Raw genomic sequence first — 20,207 nt, forward strand, 5'->3', positions numbered from 1 at the left:
GGGGTCTTGAAGACAGCCAGGGGTCTTGAAGACAGCCAGAGGTCTATTGGTAATCCACCTTATGTATGCTGGGAGGCAGTTGAACAGTCTTGGGCCCCTGACACTTATTGCGTTGTCGCTCAGTGTACTCGTGGCGCCGCTGCTTTTCATTCGTGGAATGTTGCATCTCCTGCCCAGTCTTTTACTGTCATAGGGAGTGATTTTCGTGTGCAAGTTTGGGACTAATCCCTCTAGCATATTCCAAGTGTATATAATCATACTGTCCCTGCTCACTCATCAGTAAAATGGGTCCCTCAGTGTTAGTGGACTGGTGTGGGTCACATCCTGGGTGTTAGTGGACTGGTGTGGGTCACATCCTGGGTGTTAGTGGACTGGTGTGGGTCACATCCTGGGTGTTAGTGGACTGGTGTGGGTTGCATCCTGGGTGTTAGTGGACTGGTGTGGGTCACATCCTGGGTGTTAGTGGACTGGTGTGGGTTGCATCCTGGGTGTTAGTGGACTGGTGTGGGTCACATCCTGGGTGTTAGTGGACTGGTGTGGGTTGCATCCTGGGTGTTAGTGGACTGGTGTGGGTCACATCCTGGGTGTTAGTGGACTGGTGTGGGTTGCATCCTGGGTGTTAGTGGACTGGTGTGGGTCACATCCTGGGTGTTAGTGGACTGGTGTGGGTCACATCCTGGGTGTTAGTGGACTGGTGTGGGTCACATCCTGGGTGTTAGTGGACTGGTGTGGGTCACATCCTGGGTGTTAGTGGACTGGTGTGGGTCACATCCTGGGTGTTAGTGGACTGGTGTGGGTCGCATCCTGGGTGTTAGTGCACTGGTGTGGGTTGCATCCTGGGTGTTAGTGGACTGGTGTGGGTCACATCCTGGGTGTTAGTGGACTGGTGTGGGTCACATCCTGGGTGTTAGTGGGCTGGTGTGGGTCACATCCTAGGTGTTAGTGGACTGGTGTGAGTCACATCCTGGGTGTTAGTGGACTGGTGTGGGTCACATCCTGGGTGTTAGTGGACTGGTGTGGGTCACATCCTGGGTGTTAGTGGACTGGTGTGGGTCACATCCTGGGTGTTAGTGGGCTGGTGTGGGTCACATCCTGGGTGTTAGTGGATTGGTGTGGGTCACATCCTGGGTGTTAGTGGACTGGTGTGGGTCACATCCTGGGTGTTAGTGGACTGGTGTGGGTGGCATCCTGGGTGTTAGTGGACTGGTGTGGGTCACATCCTGGGTGTTAGTGAGCTGGTGTGGGTCACATCCTGGGTGTTAGTGGAGTGGTGTGGGTCACATCCTGGGTGTTAGTGGACTGGTGTGGGTCACATCCTGGGTGTTAGTGGACTGGTGTGGGTCACATCCTGGGTGTTAGTGGACTGGTGTGGGTCACATCCTGGGTGTTAGTGGACTGGTGTGGGTCGCATCCTGGGTGTTAGTGGACTGGTGTGGGTCACATCCTGGGTGTTAGTGGACTGGTGTGGGTGGCATCCTGGGTGTTAGTGGACTGGTGTGGGTCACATCCTGGGTGTTAGTGGACTGGTGTGGGTGGCATCCTGGGTGTTAGTGGACTGGTGTGGGTCACATCCTGGGTGTTAGTGGACTGGTGTGGGTGGCATCCTGGGTGTTAGTGGACTGGTGTGGGTCACATCCTGGGTGTTAGTGGACTGGTGTGGGTCACATCCTGGGTGTTAGTGGACTGGTGTGGGTGGCATCCTGGGTGTTAGTGGACTGGTGTGGGTCACATCCTGGGTGTTAGTGGACTGGTGTGGGTCACATCCTGGGTGTTAGTGGACTGGTGTGGGTCACATCCTGGGTGTTAGTGGACTGGTGTAGGTCACATCCTGGGTGTTAGTGGACTGGTGTGGGTCACATCCTGGGTGTTAGTGGACTGGTGTGGGTCACATCCTGGGTGTTAGTGGACTGGTGTGGGTCACATCCTGGGTGTTAGTGGACTGGTGTGGGTGGCATCCTGGGTGTTAGTGGACTGGTGTGGGTCACATCCTGGGTGTTAGTGGACTGGTGTGGGTCACATCCTGGGTGTTAGTGGACTGGTGTGGGTCACATCCTGGGTGTTAGTGGACTGGTGTGGGTCACATCCTGGGTGTTAGTGGACTGGTGTGGGTGGCATCCTGGGTGTTAGTGGACTGGTGTGGGTCACATCCTGGGTGTTAGTGGACTGGTGTGGGTCACATCCTGGGTGTTAGTATACTGGTGTGGGTCACATCCTGGGTGTTAGTGGACTGGTGTGGGTCACATCCTGGGTGTTAGTATACTGGTGTGGGTCACATCCTGGGTGTTAGTGGACTGGTGTGGGTCACATCCTGGGTGTTAGTATACTGGTGTGGGTCACATCCTGGGTTTAGATTCTAAGTTAATGTTTTGTTTCTAAGTTAAAAGTGAACCTCTAAGTTATTGATATTCTTTTGTTTGATTGTTTATATGTTGTTGGTTATGGAGTTTATAATATTATGTCGTCTATAATCAGAAATTTATAAATTAACACTCAGGTACTAAGTTGATAATTAGATTCAAAGACAATATTTAGTGTCAATAAACATTCAGAACCTAAGTTAAAAGCACAAATTCTAATTTTCTGATGTTCTTTTGTTTACTTACAGAGGTTTTGATTGTTGTGTTAATAATGTTGTGTCGTTTATACTTGCAGAAGTAAACATGGCCGCCGTCCGTCTCTTCTCTCTCACCAGATATGGTCTGTTTTTCTCTTACTTGTGGCTCCTTTTTCTTGATTTTGGGCTGTGATCACCGCCAGGAGGCTCTTGATCCTTGCAAGTGGAGCTAAACCTCTCCTTCCTCGGATCAGACGCGATTTTCGGCCGGTAAATAAGGCGAGATCGACTTTATTTACCGGCCAGTTATTATTTTTCTGTGACAAGCTTTATCAAGCTGTTATGGCTTTATCAAGCTGTTGTGGCTTTATCAAGCTGTTATGGCTTTATCAAGCTGTTGTGGCTTTATCAAGCTGTTATGGCTTTATCAAGCTGTTATGGTTTTATCAAGCTGTTATGGTTTTATCAAGCTGTTATGGCTTTATCAAGCTGTTGTGGCTTTATCAAGCTGTTATGGCTTTATCAAGCTGTTGTGGCTTTATCAAGCTGTTGTGGCTTTATCAAGCTGTTATGGTTTTATCAAGCTGTTATGGTTTTATCAAGCTGTTATGGCTTTATCAAGCTGTTATGGTTTTATCAAGCTGTTATGGTTTTATCAAGCTGTTATGGCTTTATCAAGCTGTTATGGCTTTATCAAGCTGTTATGGCTTTATCAAGCTGTTATGGCTTTATCAAGCTGTTATGGCTTTATCAAGCTGTTATGGCTTTATCAAGCTGTTATGGCTTTATCAAGCTGTTATGGCTTTATCAAGCTGTTATGGCTTTATCAAGCTGTTATGGCTTTATCAAGCTGTTATGGTTTTATCAAGCTGTTATGGCTTTATCAAGCTGTTATGGCTTTATCAAGCTGTTATGGCTTTATCAAGCTGTTATGGCTTTATCAAGCTGTTATGGCTTTATCAAGCTGTTATGGCTTTATCAAGCTGTTATGGCTTTATCAAGCTGTTATGGCTTTATCAAGGCCATTGGTGAAATGCCTATGATTTTAAACTGATGGAAGATAGAGGTATGGGTGTGTGTGGGAAACAAGCAGGTTGCAACACTAGGGTTGGAAACAGTAAATGTATAAAAGGCATTCAGCATGAAGTTATAAATAAAGATAATAGAACAGGCCAGCAAACAAAGGGGGACAGCAGAGGACAGCAAGGGACTAGCTCCCTTAAGGTTTACTATACTAATAGCAGGAGCGTAAGAAATAAGATAGATGAGCTAAGATTAATTGCAAGTGCAGGAAACATAGATATTATTGCTATAACAGAGACCTGGCTCAATCTGAAAGATAGAGAGATGCCCTCTGAATGTCACATACAAGGCTATAAATTATTCCACACTGACAGGGTCAACAGGAAAGGTGGTGGAGTAGCGATGTATATCAGAGACAATTTAAACTGTTGTGTTAGACAAGATATTAAATTAGAAGCGTCAGCCACTGAATCTGTTTGGTTACAGCTTCTCGAGGGCCGAGAAAAACTAATTTTGGGTGTGATTTACAGGGCCCCAAATCTTGATAGGGAGTGCAGTAAACTTCTATGGTACGAAATTCGTAAGGCATCTACATACGAAAATGTTGTGCTAATGGGAGATTTCAACTATAGACAGATTGACTGGAGCAATTTGACAGGAAATTTAGAGTCAGGTGACTTTCTTGATACGATCCAGGATTGTTTTTTAAAACAGTTTGTGACAGAGCCAACTAGGGGAAATAACCTCCTTGACTTGGTTCTTGCCAGTAGGGAAACACTAATTAATAATCTTGAGGTTAATGATGAGCTTGGGGAAAGTGATCACAAATCACTCAGTTTTAATATATCATGGAATTCCCCTAATAATGGCAATCAAGTCTCCGTCCCTGACTTTCGCTTGGCTGATTTCATAGGACTGAAAAATTACTTAGGTGGGCTGAACTGGAATGACCTGACTAAGGGTCAGGTAGGTGGTGATGGTTGCCGATATGATGCTTTCCAGGGCATAGTTCTAGCTGCTCAGTCAAATTATGTTCCAAATAGGGAAATCAGATCAAACAAAAATGATCCTAAATGGATGAACAATAGATTAAAATATCTGATTGGTCAAAAGAGAGGCATATATAGGCAAATCAAAAGAGGAGAGGGGCAATTGAGAAATCGATATATTCAGTTAAAGAGAGAAATAAAAAAGGGAATTAGAAAAGCAAAAAGAGATTATGAGGTTAAAGTTGCAAGAGAATCGAAGACTAACCCAAAAGGATTCTTTCAGGTATACAGAAGTAAGATCAGGGACAAGATAGGCCCACTCAAAAGTTCCTCGGGTCAGCTCACTGACAGTGATAAGGAAATGTGTAGAATTTTTAACACATACTTCCTCTCAGTTTTTACACAGGAGGATACCAGCGATATTCCAGTAATGATAAATTATATAGAACAGGACGATAATAAACTGTGCACTATTAGGGTCACAAGTGACATGGTCCTTAGGCAAATAGATAAATTAAAACCTAACAAATCCCCAGGCCCTGATGAACTGTATGCAAGGGTTCTAAAGGAATGTAAAGAGGAGCTTAGCACACCTTTGGCTAATCTTTTCAACATATCACTACAAACTGGCATGGTGCCAGATAAGTGGAAAATGGCAAATGTGATACCTATTTTCAAAACAGGTGACAGGTCCTTAGCTTCGAACTATAGACCAATAAGCCTAACCTCCATAGTGGGAAAATTTATGGAATCAATAATTGCCGAGGCAGTTCGTAGCCACCTTGAAAAGCATAAATTAATCAACGAATCTCAGCATGGTTTTACAAAGGGGCGTTCCTGCCTTACGAATTTATTAACTTTTTTCACTAAGGTATTTGAGGAGGTAGATCATGGTAATGAATATGATATTGTGTATATGGACTTCAGTAAGGCTTTTGACAGGGTCCCACATCAGAGACTATTGAGGAAAATTAAAGCACATGGAATAGGAGGAGAGATTTTTTCCTGGATAGAGGCATGGTTGACAAATAGGCAGCAGAGAGTTTGCATAAATGGGGAGAAATCAGAGTGGGGAAGCGTCACGAGCGGTGTTCCACAGGGGTCAGTGTTGGGCCCCCTGCTGTTCACAATCTACATAAACGACATAGATGAGGGCATAAAGAGCGACATCGGCAAGTTTGCCGATGACACCAAAATAGGCCGTCGAATTCATTCTGACGAGGACATTCGAGCACTCCAGGAAGATTTGAATAGACTGATGCAGTGGTCGGAGAAGTGGCAGATGCAGTTTAATATAGACAAATGCAAAGTCCTAAATGTTGGACAGGACAATAACCATGCCACATATAAACTAAATAATGTAGATCTTAATATTACGGATTGCGAAAAAGATTTAGGAGTTCTGGTTAGCAGTAATCTGAAACCAAGACAACAGTGCATAAGTGTTCGCAATAAAGCTAATAGAATCCTTGGCTTCATAACAAGAAGCATAAATAATAGGAGTCCTCAGGTTGTTCTTCAACTCTATACATCCTTGGTTAGGCCTCATTTAGATTATGCTGCACAGTTTTGGTCACCGTATTACAGAATGGATATAAATTCTCTGGAAAATGTACAAAGGAGGATGACAAAGTTGATCCCATGTATCAGAAACCTTCCCTATGAGGATAGACTAAGGGCCCTGAAACTGCACTCTCTAGAAAGACGTAGAATTAGGGGGGATATGATTGAGGTGTATAAATGGAAGACAGGAATAAATAAAGGGGATGTAAATAGTGTGCTGAAAATATCTAGCCTAGACAGGACTCGCAGCAATGGTTTTAAGTTGGAAAAATTCAGATTCAGGAAGGATATAGGAAAGTACTGGTTTGGTAATAGAGTTGTGGATGAGTGGAACAAACTCCCAAGTACCGTTATAGAGGCCAGAACGTTGTGTAGCTTTAAAAATAGGTTGGATAAATACATGAGTAGATGTGGGTGGGTGTGAGTTAGACCTGATAGCTTGTGCTACCAGGTCGGTTGCCGTGTTCCTCCCTTAAGTCAATGTGACCTGACCTGACTAGGTTGGGTGCATTGGCTTAAGCCGGTAGGAGATTTGGACCTGCCTCGCATGGGCCAGTAGGCCTTCTGCAGTGTTCCATCGTTCTTATGTTCTTATGGCTTTATCAAGCTGTTATGGCTTGATCAAGCTGTTATGGCTTTATCAAGCTGTTATGGCTTGATAAAGCGAAACGTTACCACAATAAAAACGTCACGTTAATTGCATTTATTAACTTACTTTACATAGTCGGTAATCCTACCAACATTATTACACATCTGTTTATGAGACGTTGTCAATAAACGATCACGTTATACTGCTTATGTGTTTATATTTTCAGAACGTACAGCATAGGGCCGGTGACATGGCTTATATACTGTAGTCGGGTAAGCCGAAGCCGGAGGTGGCGTCGTCGTCATAGTGGTACCTCCCACTAGTCTTCAATATTTGTCCAACCTTCGGATGAAGACCTACTTAACCTTTAACGCGTAAATAAAAAAAAAAAAAAAAAAAAAAAAAAGGCACAATACCGTGACTGGAACGATACATAAATAACCCGCACATAAACGAGAGAAGCTTACCACGACGTTTCGGTCCGACTTGGACCATTGACAAAGTCACACTTTGTCAGTGGTCCAAGTCGGACCGAAACGTCGTCGTGAGCTTCTCTCTTTTATGTGCAGGTTATTTGTGTACCTTAACCCGTAAACGGTCCAAACGTATATATACGTTTTTTCAACATTTGAAAGTATGTAAAAAAGTAGATCTTTTTGTTTTTTTAACATTTGAAAATGTGTAAAAAAACGTAGATCTACTTTTGTAGCGCTACACATGTGAACATAGATCTGCTTGGACCGTTTATGGGTTAAACTGTCCAAACGTAGATGTACGTTTGCTCACATAGCGCTCCGAACGTACATCTACGTTTTTTTGCATTGTTTCTTATGGAGAAAATCAAGGTCGGAGCGTTACATGTGCAAACGTAGATCTACGTTTGGACACTTTAAGGGTTAAACTAATGGATGGTACCACTATGACCCCGCCTCCTCCTGCTTCGACTCGCCTGAATACAGGATATAAGCCACGTCTACGGCCCTATGTTGTACATTCTACAAGATTGATTGACTGAACACATCGACTCCAGACTGAGGGACTGATTACCTCAACCTCCTCCTCTCCTTACCCGTTTCTGCTTTGTATTGGACTGATGAAGCCACTGTGTGGCAAAACATTTTCTTAATAAACATTCCCAGATGTTGCATAAGTGTCTCAATCATTATTTTTATTGGCTTTTGATCCAGGGGAGTGGAGTTGTCCTTCCTCTCCCTTGGATCAAGCATTGTAGTCTAATGCCTTTCCCCAGGTGCTCTATGACCCATCGGGTTTAGCACTTACCCTTATTATTGAAATAATATAATAATAATAAAAATAAAAAATAATAATAATAAAAATAAAAAATAATAAAAATAAAAAATAATAATAATAATAAAAATAAATAATAATAATAATAATAATATAATAAACTGAAGTAATAATATATAATAATAATTTAGTTAAGTTTGTTAATGGGAACAAATTAACTTGGGTTATCCAGGGATAACCTAAGGTTATCCTAGATTATCATAAGGTTATCCTAGATTATCATAAGGTTATCCTAGGTTAAATTTAATGAATTAGTCACTATTGTTGAGTTTAAATATTTCTGCTATCTTGGATTATGTAGTGTTATCCTAGGGTTATCTAGATTATCCTAGGGTATACTTTAGTTATCTAGATTATCCTTGGATTATTTAGGTTGTTCTAGAATTAATCTATGTTTTTTTTAGGGTTCCCCAGGTCATCCTAGCATTAGTTAGGTTATCCTAGGATTATATAGGTTATATTAGGATAGTCTAGGTTATCCTAGGATTATCTAGGTCATTCTAGTATTCAAGGATAATGCAGGATACCCATAGATTGTACCTGGAGTTATCCTTCTGTCAGGGGAATGCCTTCTGCCTGACCAAAAGAACGGAAAAATGAATAATTAATAACTTGATGGATAATAATTACGATAATTTTCTAAAAATAAATAAAAATTGGCCGCTGTGGTTCCAGTAGGATGTTGGAATGGGGATCTTATGCCCAGGATGGTCTTCTGATGATGTTTTAGAAGAAATGGTGTTAGTTATCCTGGTTGGTGCACCTGAACTACTGGGAATGCCTTCAAGTCTTGAACATGTATTCATTGGAGCAGAGGAGAGAGAGATACATGATAATATATACCTGGAAGGTACTCGAGGGCTTGGTCCCAAATCTGCACACTGCCATAACAACATACTGGAGTGAGAGATATGGGAGGAAGTGTAAAATAAACCCAGTGAGGAGCAGGGGTGCGGTGGGGACAATAAGGGAACACTGTATCAACATCCGGGGTCCCAGACTATTCAACATCTTACCAAAAGATATCAGAAACACTGCTGGAACAAGTGTAGAAGCCTTCAAGTGGAAATTAGACAAGTATCTTCACCAGGTACCAGATCAACCAGGCTGTGATGGATATGTGGGGCAGTGGGCCTCCAGCAGCAACAGCCTGGTTGACCAGGCAAGCACCAGACAAGCCTGGCCCATGGCCAGGCTCAGAGAGTAGAGAAACTCTAGAAACTCTTCAAAGGTATGGTGGTGCTCGTCCGATGTTCTGGAATTGCTGTCACTATTTGGTCGTAGAACCACAATTCAGATTTCAGAGGCGAGGAGTCGTAATGTCCCACTACGTCCTGTAGACGGATCTTCCTCCAATTAACTAATGTCTACCCTGGTTGACCAGGCCAGCAGCAGAGCTGATAATAAAGAAAATAACACTGGTTACATAAGAGTTAGATAAGTATAACATTGAAGAAAGACAAAGGGTGGTATTCAACTTGTATGTCATTACTGGTAACCAGGTAAATCAGTAACAATGAAAAGAAATACTCCTGGTAGATCACCTTACCTGATCACGTTAGGTTAGGTAAGGTTTGTCAGGAAACAGGACAAGTGTTTCCTGAGGCAGGTCTTAGTTAGATGATGACCTACCATTGGAGCTTTTGGTCATCTGACCGTGGCCTTCCACTGGCTTACCCCTCCACCCTTTTAAAAAATATGGCAGCTATAACCAACATATTAACTATGATTTACCTGATGGGGGAAGAGCGGAGGTCAGCCGCTAGATGGTCGTGTGGGTCTGATTACCAGCTGCACGACCATCAGCTGCTAGATGGTCGTGTGGGTCTGATTACCAGCCGCACGACCATCAGCTGCTAGATGGTTGTGTCGGTCTGATTACCGCCCACATGACCATCAGTCACTAGATGGTTGTGAAGGTCTGATTACTGCCCGCACAACCATCAGCTGCTAGATGGTCATGCGAGTCTGAATACCACCCGCACAACCATCAGCTGCTAGATGGTTGCGCGGGTCTGATTACCGCCCGCACGACCATCAGCTGCTAGATGGTTATGCGGGTCTGAGTACTGCCCGCTCGACCATCAGTTGCCAGATGGTCGTGCGGGCGGTAACACACTAATGGTCCCTGCGAGTGAGTCTGGGCATTCATAACTCCCACTTTCTAAGGGCTTTTCCCTCGCCCCTTCCTTATCCTAGGATTATCTACAATACCCTAAGGTTATCTAGGTTAGACTAGGATTATCCTTGGTTATTGTTTTGTTATCTTTTGTAAAGGTTAAACGGTTATTCAGTTATCCTGGGTTATCCTAATGTTATTCTTGGCTACCGTAGGGTTATCCTGGGTCATCCTATTGTTGTAGGTTTATCCTACAGTTACCCTGGGTTATCCTGGGTCATCCTATTGTTGTAGGTTTATCCTACAGTTACCTTGGGTTATCCTAAGGTTATCCTAAGTTATACTGATGTTTTCCTAGGGTTATACTGAGGTTATTTTAAAATTATCCTGAGGATAAATCTCACTGTACCATTATTATATGCATTAATTTACATTTCTGCTAAATATCCATCTGCCATAATATTATCCTCAGCTTAAAGATTATCCTGAGCTTTACAAAGATTATCCTGAGCTTTACAAAGATTATCCTGTGTTTTACAAAGATTAGGGCTTTACAAAGACTATCCTGGGCTTTACAAAGATTATCCTGAGCTTTACAAAGATTATTTTGGGCATTACAAAGATTATCATGTGTTTTACAAAGATTATCCTGGGCTTTACAGAGATTATCCTGGGCTTTACAAAGATTATTGCAAGCAGCACACAGCCCATTCTAAGCCCTGCGAAGTTTATTCCTAGTCTTGCCATTGCAGGTAGAAGAGGTGGAGCACTGGGGTCGGCGGTGCACCGTGGCAGTGGAGTGATGGCGGTGCGTCACTGCTACAAGTTGGTGACCCCAGAGGAGCCCAGCATGGAGTGGTCGGACATAACCGACCGTGCCGCTGCCACCGTCTTCTGGACTGAACTGTGGCAAGGTTACACCACTCTCATGATCTCCAGTGTTATACTGTAGCAGAGTGTAATAATTAAAATAATGAAATACATACACAGGCTCTGGTGGCCTGGTGGTTAACGCTCTCGCTTCACACGGTGAGGGCCTGGGTTCGATTCCCAGCCAGAGTAGAAACATTGGACGTGTTTCTTTCCACCTGTTGTCTATGTTCCCCATCAGTAAAATGGGTACCTGGGTGTTAGTCGACTGGTGTGGGTCGCATCCTGGGACACTGACCTAAGGAGGCCTGGTCACAGACCGGGCCGCGGGGGCGTTGACCCCCAGAACTCTCTCCAGATAAACTCCAGATATACATGTATATCCTTGCCTCACTTAGCGACATACTTGTTTACCGACGACTTGGACTTACGATGGGATCTCTAACCAGTGTGCGCAGCAAAATAATGTATATTAGAGCTGATTTCCCCTATTCTGTTTATTACAATATACAGTACACTACTGTATAAATATTTAAAAATATACCAGAAATGTTATAAATGGTGCAAAGGCGACATTTAAACAGTATCATTGATGCTTGACACAAACCCATTACCATTATAGTATGATCCTCGCTTAGCCACGAATTCGTGTACCGATGTGGTCTTAGCATTGGAACTCTATTGTTAAGTGAGGAGAGAATCATTTCTCTTTTTGCTACTCTTGCAACATTGCACAGCTCCTAACACACAGAGAGGTGTGAAAATACTTGAGCTAATGATTTCCACCCCCCGTAGCTTGTCTTGCATTGTTAAGATTGCCTGTCTGTGATTGTTTGCACATACTTATTATTGTACCTACTACATACATAGAACACTTAACTCTGATATTAACCCTCCCCTCAAACATCTCCTTACCAACCTCAACAGAACACATGACCATAACACAAGACACAGATCACTCTTTGATGTTCCTCGTGTCCATCTCACACTATGCAAAAACTCAATGCACATAAAAGGCCCTAAAATCTGGAATTCATTACCTGTAAATATAAAAGAAACACTGTCTGTTTATAAATTCAACTCTCTTCTCAAAAATCACTTACTCACTCACAACTAAATAAATACTGAATAATTGTATCTCATAAATGTCTAACCTGTGACCCAATCAAACTTTATTTTTTAATTACATTACCTACCATAATACTCCATTCTACTGAATGTTCAGCAACACAGTAAATGACCATATGACCTGTCTTTGTAATACTCACTTGTGCTTAATTGTTAACTGTTTACAATAATGTTTTTTACCACTGAATATATCATTGCTTAGTTAATCTTAAGTTAATTTTAAGCTGCCCATAATGCTCTACATACAAGGGGCTTTGGCATGCTGCACTTAACCTCTGTATTTCTCTGTACTTCTATGTATCATGTTCAAATTAATAAATAAAGAAATAAAGAAATATGTATTATGTATAATACACACACACAAATACATATGTACATTCATATATACATATACAGTGATCGCTGTTGTGTGTGATTTTTTTTTGTACCATTGTACCTTACATCAAGCGTTGAGCTCCAACTATGGGTCTGCCATCTGATTGAATATATTGCATGTTGCAGGAGCGGCAGTGACACTGGGACACATCTTCATGGAGCCAGCAACTATCAACTACCCGTTTGAGAAAGGTCCGCTGAGTCCCAGGTCAGTTGAGTTCCAGGTCAGTTCATTCCCAGGTCAGTTCATTCCTGGGTCAGCTGAATCCCAGGTCAGTTGAGTCCCAGGTCAGTTGATTCCCAGGTCAGTTGATTCCCAGGTCAGTTCATTCCCAGGTCAGTTCATTCCTGGGTCAGCTGAATCCCAGGTCAGTTGAGTCCCAGGTCAGTTGATTCCCATGTCAGTTGAGTACAGGTCAGTTCATTCCCAGGTCAGTTCATTCCTGGGTCAGTTCATTCCTGGGTCAGTTGAATCCCAGGTCAGTTGAGTCACAGGTCAGTTGATTCCCATGTCAGTTGAGTACAGGTCAGTTCATTCCCAGGTCAGTTCATTCCCGGGTATTACAACCCAGGAGTCCAAATGGCCTGTTATCCCGGGTGTAAAGGGAGCAAAATAAACACAGCAGAAAAAGTTTAGACTTATATTATCCTTCACCAATTTAGAACAGCAGTATGTACACTATATACACTATGTACAGTGACAGGTATTAGTGCACTCCACGGTAAGCAAGGCAGAAATAGAAGCCACAAGAGAGCAGACCGTGCTTCAACCAGCTCTAGAATGGGAATGACAAGGGCAGACAGGAGAGTTGTACCCACATAACCTCTGCGATTGCCAAAACCTTCTTATTGGCTGGAACCTGGTTACTAGTTGAACGACGGGGCCCCATCGTCAACTCTCAGCAACCTGGTTCGCTGGTTGGGGGAGATAGCCTGTAAATGAGGGTGTGTACATGCGCCGAATAAAGGTTACGTACTCTTTGCATGCCACACCCCCACCCCAAGAAGACTCGGGATTAGGCTGCCACCTCCCAGTGGTAACCGTGCAGCCATGGCACAAAATAATGGGACCGCCTTTCCTCTCCACCATCCAACTCTTAGATAGAGCTCAGCTTTTCTCGTGACAAAAAGCCAAACCCTAAACTCAGAGTGAGACAGCAGTCAGTCAGGCTAGCATAGGTCCAAGATACAGGTGGACGGTAGCCCGCATCCCCTCACTAAAAAAAAACCCCACACCAGGGGATAAAAAAAAAGAGCATGGAAGGGGTTACCACAAGTAACCCAACATCCTAACCTAAGTAAATAATGTAATTAGACTCTAGATAAAGAGTCTGCCAACATATTTTCTTTGCCGGCAATATATTTAATTCCGATGGAATAGGGTTGCAGTCGTATAGCCCAACGCATGAACCTTGTGTTGTGGTTCTTCATGGCTTGGAGATATACTAGAGGATTGTGATCACTGTAGACTGTGACCACCTGCGATGTCTGGCCCACATAAACATTGAAATGCTCCAAAGCCAGTACCAGCGCGAGGGCTTCTTTTTCAATGGTAGAGTAAGCCCTCTGATGCGGCTGGAACTTAGCAGAATAATAAGCTACAGGCTGCAACTCCTCATTCTCGTTTTGTAATAGTACTGCCCCAACCCCAGACTCACAAACATCAACCTGTAATGAAAAAGGTTTGGAGAAGTCTGGAGACAAAAGAATGGGTGCAGTATACAATATTCTTTTTGCTTTGTTAAAAGACTGTTGACAATCTGGGGTCCAATTAAAGGGAACTTTGTGACTGGTAAGAGAGGTAAGAGGGGCTACAATATCTGAGAAATTCTTACAGAATCTTCTGTAAAATCCTATCATGCCTAGGAAACGTTGAAGAGATTTCCTGTCATGGGGAACTGGATAATCTTTAATAGCAAGAACTTTAGCAAGTTTAGGTGCAACTTTACCACTACCTACTTCATGGCCTAGAAAAGTGATAGTGGCCTGGCCAAAGGAAGATTTAGATAAATTAACTGTTAAATGGGAACTCAGAAAGGTCTCAAAAAGAGCCTTAAGTCTAAGTAGGTGTTGATCCCAAGTATCAGACACCACAACAATATCATCTAGGTACGCTGCCGTGCCTTCAAGTCCTTTAATAGCCTGATGGATAAGTTTCTGGAATGAAGAGGGGGAATTTTTCATTCCGAAGGGGGTAACTGTGTATTGATAATGACCTCCTGGAATTACGAAGGCAGAGATTTCCTTTGCCTTATCCGTCAAAGGTACCTGATAGTAAACTTTAAGGAGATCTAACTTGGACACAAAAGTAACCTTACCCACAAAGTCAATTACGTCACCCAGACGAGGAAGAAGGTAAGCATCTGTAATTGTGACCTCATTCACCTTACAGTAGTCTGTACACATACGAAACCCTCCATCAGCATTCTTCACAAGGATGCACGGTGAAGCCCATGGACTAGATGACTCCTCCACTAAACCATGCTTTAACAAAAATTCTACTTCTTGCTGAAGTAGCCTCTGCTTTTCAGGATTAGCTCTGTAGGGGGAGAGTTTAATTGGTTTAGAGTTTCCCACATCTACATCATGATAACCTAACTTACATTTTTTCGGCACATCCGAAAAAATATTAGGATATGACTGTAGAAGGTCAGTTAAACTTGTTGCTTGCATTTCAGATAGTCCCTCCATTAAAGGGCTAGGATCCTTGAGGAGGACAGAATTTGAAAGTTTAACATTAATTTCAGAGATAGAGTGCAAAGAATCAGAGTTGTCCTCAGAGGTAGAGGACAGAGTCATTACTGGGACTTTATCTGGTGTATGAAAAGATTTTAATTGATTAATGTGGTAAGTTTTAGTTTTTGAGGTCTTATTAATGGGAGCTACCACATAATTTACATCAGATAATCTACTTACAATCTGCATAGGTCCCGTAAATCTAGCTTTCAAGGTGTGGCCAGGTATAGGTTCCTGCACCAACACCTTGTCTCCTGGATGGAAGGAGTGGAATTGTGCACTTCTGTCATACCTCTGTTTCATCTTACTTTGAGCTGTCTTTAGGTCAGCCTTGGCTAACTGACGTGCCACCTGCAACCTTGAAGACGGGTTGTAGAGTGTTGAGCTAACGTCTTCTCCCATCCATCCTTCTTTGAGCACCCGAAGAGGACCTCGTACATTGTGCCCAAAGATCAGCTCAAACGGACTATACCCTGTAGACTCTTGCACCGTTTCTCGTACTGAGAACAGCAACAAAGGTAGTGATTCATCCCAGTCTGTAGGAAAGTGCATGCAAAAAGTTCTCATCATAGTTTTTAACATCTGATGGAATCTTTCCAAGGCGCCTTGGGACTGAGGATGATAGGCAGTGGATAAGTTGTGGATTATCCCTAACCTAGTTAATACTTCCCTAAATGCTTTGGCAGTAAAGTTAGTACCTTGATCACTTTGAATAGTTTTAGGAATGCCAAAACAAGAAATGAATTTTGTTAAAGCTTTGAGAATAGCTTTAGTATTAATAATATGCATGGGAATTGCTTCAGGATATCTGGTTACTTTATCCATAATCGTAAATAAGTACTGATTTCCAGACTTTAACTTAGGTAGTGGACCTACACAATCTATAATTAACCCTTTCAGGGTCCGTCCCGTAGATCTACGGCTTTACGTTCAGGGTCCAAACCGTAGATCTACGCCATGAGCTCAGCTCACTCTGATAAACTGTGAGTGGTACATTTGGGCCTAGATATGAGAGAATACATCTATGTGGTATGTGTGCACCACATAAAACAGATCCTGCAGCACACTGTGTATAATGAGAGAAAAAAAATGAAATCATGATTTTTCGATTAAAACAGCAATTTTGCAGTGTTTTTTCGTATGTTTTTCATAGTTGTATTTGCGATTTCTTGGTCTCATTTGATAGAATGGAAGACATATTACAGAAATAGAGATGATTTTGATTGGTTTTAGCACTGGAAATGGCTTGAAACTGAGCTCAAAGTAGCGGAAATGTTAAATTTTTGCCGATATTCAAGAGTAAACAAACGACCTCACACGTCTAATACACGTCAGCTGGTGGGTCTAATATACATTCACAAATATGGTGATGATATTTATACAATTATTACAGTATTGCATAACAGTAAATCTTCTATTTTTTGGTGTGAATAAAAATTCATTATGTTAATAAAAAATCAAAATGGAATTTATTTGTAAAGCCTCAAAACATAACTAATGAACAGAGGAAATGTTAGTTTAGTTCCAGGAATGCCTACATTGTTCATTCTGGACCCTATTTTGAAATTGGAATATTTTGAACTTTGTGTTAAATTGGCCAAATTAACAATTTCCGATCACTTTATTTTGTAGTTGAAACAGTTGACTTGGCGATTTCTTGTGCTCAATCGATAGAATAGAAGTAATACTAGTGAAATAGCTAAGAATTTGGTTGACTGGAATAATGTAATTGGCCTAAAATGGGAGTCAAAGTCGGCAAAATCGCCGATTCGTAAATATCGCTGACACATCAAAATTCGCGAGAGCATAATTTCGTCAATTTTCCACCAAATTTCGTACTTTTTGTTTTATTACCTTCACAAAAAGATTCTCTACGATTTCATAAGAAAAAATAACAAATTTTTTTTTTTGAAAATTCTTGGACACTGGTGCGTGACTCCAGATTTGGGCCTTGGACCCTGAAAGGGTTAAACCTGCAAAAGGTTCTCCATCAGCAGGTATAGGTTGGAGAGGTGCAGGTTTAATGGAATGTCCAGGTTTCCCTACTTGCTGACATTCTCGGCAACACCTAATATGATTCTTCACATCTTTCTTTAATTTTGGCCAATAAAATTCTTTTGTGATTCTATACAAGGTTTTTGTAATTCCTAAGTGACCTCCTAATGAAGTATTATGAGCTATATTTAATATTTAAGGTCTATACTTTGTTGGAACCACTAACCTGTCAGACAATTGCCGGCCCTCTATCTCCTTACCAGTCTCAGTGCAGATCAAGTAATCGTTTTTAAGTTCATACTTGACCGGATGATCCAAAGAGGATTTACCCATGGCTGCCTGAAAAGCGAATTTTAAAGAAGGGTCCTTTCGTTGCTCCTCCCGGAAGGACAGTCCCTCGGGCATGGAAACAGAGAGATCTGGTAATCCTGCAACCTGGGAATAGGAAGGCTTGATCGGGGTCTGTTCACTTGATCTACGAGGCTCTGGCCAGTTTTCCTCGTAAAACAAAGTGGCTATTCCGAGATCGGAGTCGTCCAAGGATAGGTCAACATTCTCGCCAGACAACCCTTGGGCTGTTGCCCGAGTTATGGCCAACACCGGAGAAGAATTAATCATTATAGGTTCAGGACACGCACTAACAGTAGTAATGTTATTACCCAGTAATAACATGGCATCTTTCATGGGGAATCCTTTTGAGACACCTACAGTCAAGTACCCAGTGTAATATTTGCACTGTACATAAATTTTATGCAAAGGAACAGAATATATAGCTCCTCCAAATGCTTCCAATAAAACAGAGGAATTCAAGGAAGTGTTCTTTGAAAGGGGTAATATTCCTTCTCTTATAAGTGAGCAATATACTCCAGTGTCTCTAAAGGTTTTGACTTCAGTTGTTTCTGAGTTTTCCTGAAGGGAAATAAGACTCTTGCAATAATAAGGGGCCATATCTTTTTCTACTTCTCTCGGGGACATGTTACTAGGGATATTAGAGATTTTCCCAATGGGTTGGGGTTTATGGGGGCAGTTGGGACGGATGTGACCTACTTTATTACAGAGGAAGCAGACGACAGGCTTGCCCTTTACTCCCTGCTGACGTTGCAACTGGTGTCGCTCTGGCTGGTGTCTCTCTAGATACTGTTGTCGAGATGCGCCATGAGTAGTTTGTCTCTCAGCAGGTGGACCATAAGTTGAGAAGCGCGGCTCACCAGGTGACTTAGTTGGCTGACGTAGACGTTCTCCCTCCGGCTGGCACTTCATTCTCCAAGGTTGACAATCTCTGCTCATGTCAGGCTGTTGAAAAGAGAGACATGACCGCTCGGACAAAGAGCGGTTAGTTTCAAAGGTATCAGCCAACCTGGCTGCCTCCAATGCAGTGGTTAAGTCACAATCCTGCAGAAAGACTCGAACCTCTGGTCCCACAGATTCCAGCAGGTTATCAATCAGAATAAACTGTACCAGCTCCTCAAAGGTAGAGACACCACTTGCTTTATACCAGCTGGTAAAAGCTTTGGTTTGCTGTCTCACAAAATCCACCAGGGATTGACCAAGCTGCCGCCTGCTTAGTTTGAATATTTTTTTATATTTGGCTGGGATACATGTATATGCTCCCAACACTGTGGTCTTCACTACTTGATAATCAGAAAATTCAGCGTCATTTAATGCTGACGTAAATTCCTGTGCCTTACCAAACAATGCTGTATGAACCAACGATGCCCAATGCTGTTCCGGCCACCTCAAGGCTCGAGCCTGATTTTTGAAGCTTTCAAAAAATTGTTCTGGTTCGGCCTCATTGAAGAGGGGAACAAACTGTACTGCTTTCTGTAAACTAAAATCATTTACAGAATGCAAAAACTGCCTCCTTTCTCTTTCCCTATCAAATTCTTCCCTTGCGAATGCTCTCTGTTCCCTAGTTTGCTCAAGATTGATTTTTGCCAGCTCAAGTGCCAACGATGCTGATTCACCTTGAGACAACCCAGCTGCACTAGACTGACCATTTTGCTCCGTAGGTGTATCATCTTCCTCCTGCGAGAACATAGTAGTTTTTGCCCTAGCTCCCATAGAGGGAGGAGTCTTGTGTGCCATCTCTTCTTCTCGAAGTTTGTCAGCAATCAGTGAATGCAGTTGTGAGTGTGCGTTTATATTTAATGCCAATGGAACGAGCAATTTGCCAACAACGCTGTAGGGACAATTTAGGTAGGTTATGCAAAGTATAGGCCTGGTCACAGACCGGGCCGCGGGGGCGTTGACCCCCGAAACTCTCTCCAGGTAAACACCAGACGTCTGACTCGTCTAGGTGGCATAAGTTATTTGCTATGCACAGTACGATTGCAGAATACCCCAACGTAATGTTATTTGCAGAACACGCTTAGCTGTGCACAGTACGATTGCAGAATACCCCAACATAACACGTTAATTTGCAGAACACGCTTAGCTATGCACAGTACGATTGCAGAATATGCATACAAGTTGGATACGCAATAGCAAAGTTGACTGCAACTGACATGCAAAATTTGTAAAGCAATGCCAGACAGCTACACACTGTTCTACAAGATTGACCATAGTGAAGCGAGCACACCGAACAAGCTAGTAGCGAGCTGTTGAACGATCACACAATAACAAGGCTGATCATAACAAAGTAACTGACACGCAAAATTTGTAAAGCGTTGGCAAAGCTAATGTAATGCCAAACAGCAAGCTGCACAATGTTCCTGCTACCAGCTTCACCCTGAGCTCAACTGTTTCTCTAAGTCCAGCTCCAGCTCTCGGACACGCTACCCATATTACAACCCAGGAGTCCAAATGGCCTGTTATCCTGGGTGTAAAGGGAGCAAAATAAACACAGCAGAAAAAGTTTAGACTTATATTATCCTTCACCAATTTAGAACAGCAATATGTACACTATGTACACTATGTACAGTGACAGGTATTAATGCACTCCACGGTAAGCAAGGCAGA

General features: G+C 42.6%; 1 protein-coding gene across 1 annotated transcript in view; it reads left to right on the forward strand.

The window, feature by feature from the left end:
* The first annotated feature begins 2,632 nt into the window (after positions 1-2,632).
* The window catches only part of ND-23 (NADH dehydrogenase (ubiquinone) 23 kDa subunit), a 35,564-nt gene continuing 17,989 nt past the window's right edge, over positions 2,633-20,207 (forward strand). The window contains exons 1-3 of the mRNA XM_070079863.1: positions 2,633-2,697; positions 10,898-11,059; positions 12,645-12,726. Of these exons, the coding sequence (XP_069935964.1) occupies positions 2,661-2,697; positions 10,898-11,059; positions 12,645-12,726 (281 nt within the window). The 5' untranslated portion in view covers positions 2,633-2,660. The remainder of the gene's footprint in view (positions 2,698-10,897; positions 11,060-12,644; positions 12,727-20,207) is intronic.

This window comes from Cherax quadricarinatus, unplaced genomic scaffold (assembly GCF_038502225.1).
Source record: "Cherax quadricarinatus isolate ZL_2023a unplaced genomic scaffold, ASM3850222v1 Contig30, whole genome shotgun sequence".
NCBI lineage: Eukaryota > Metazoa > Arthropoda > Malacostraca > Decapoda > Parastacidae > Cherax > Cherax quadricarinatus.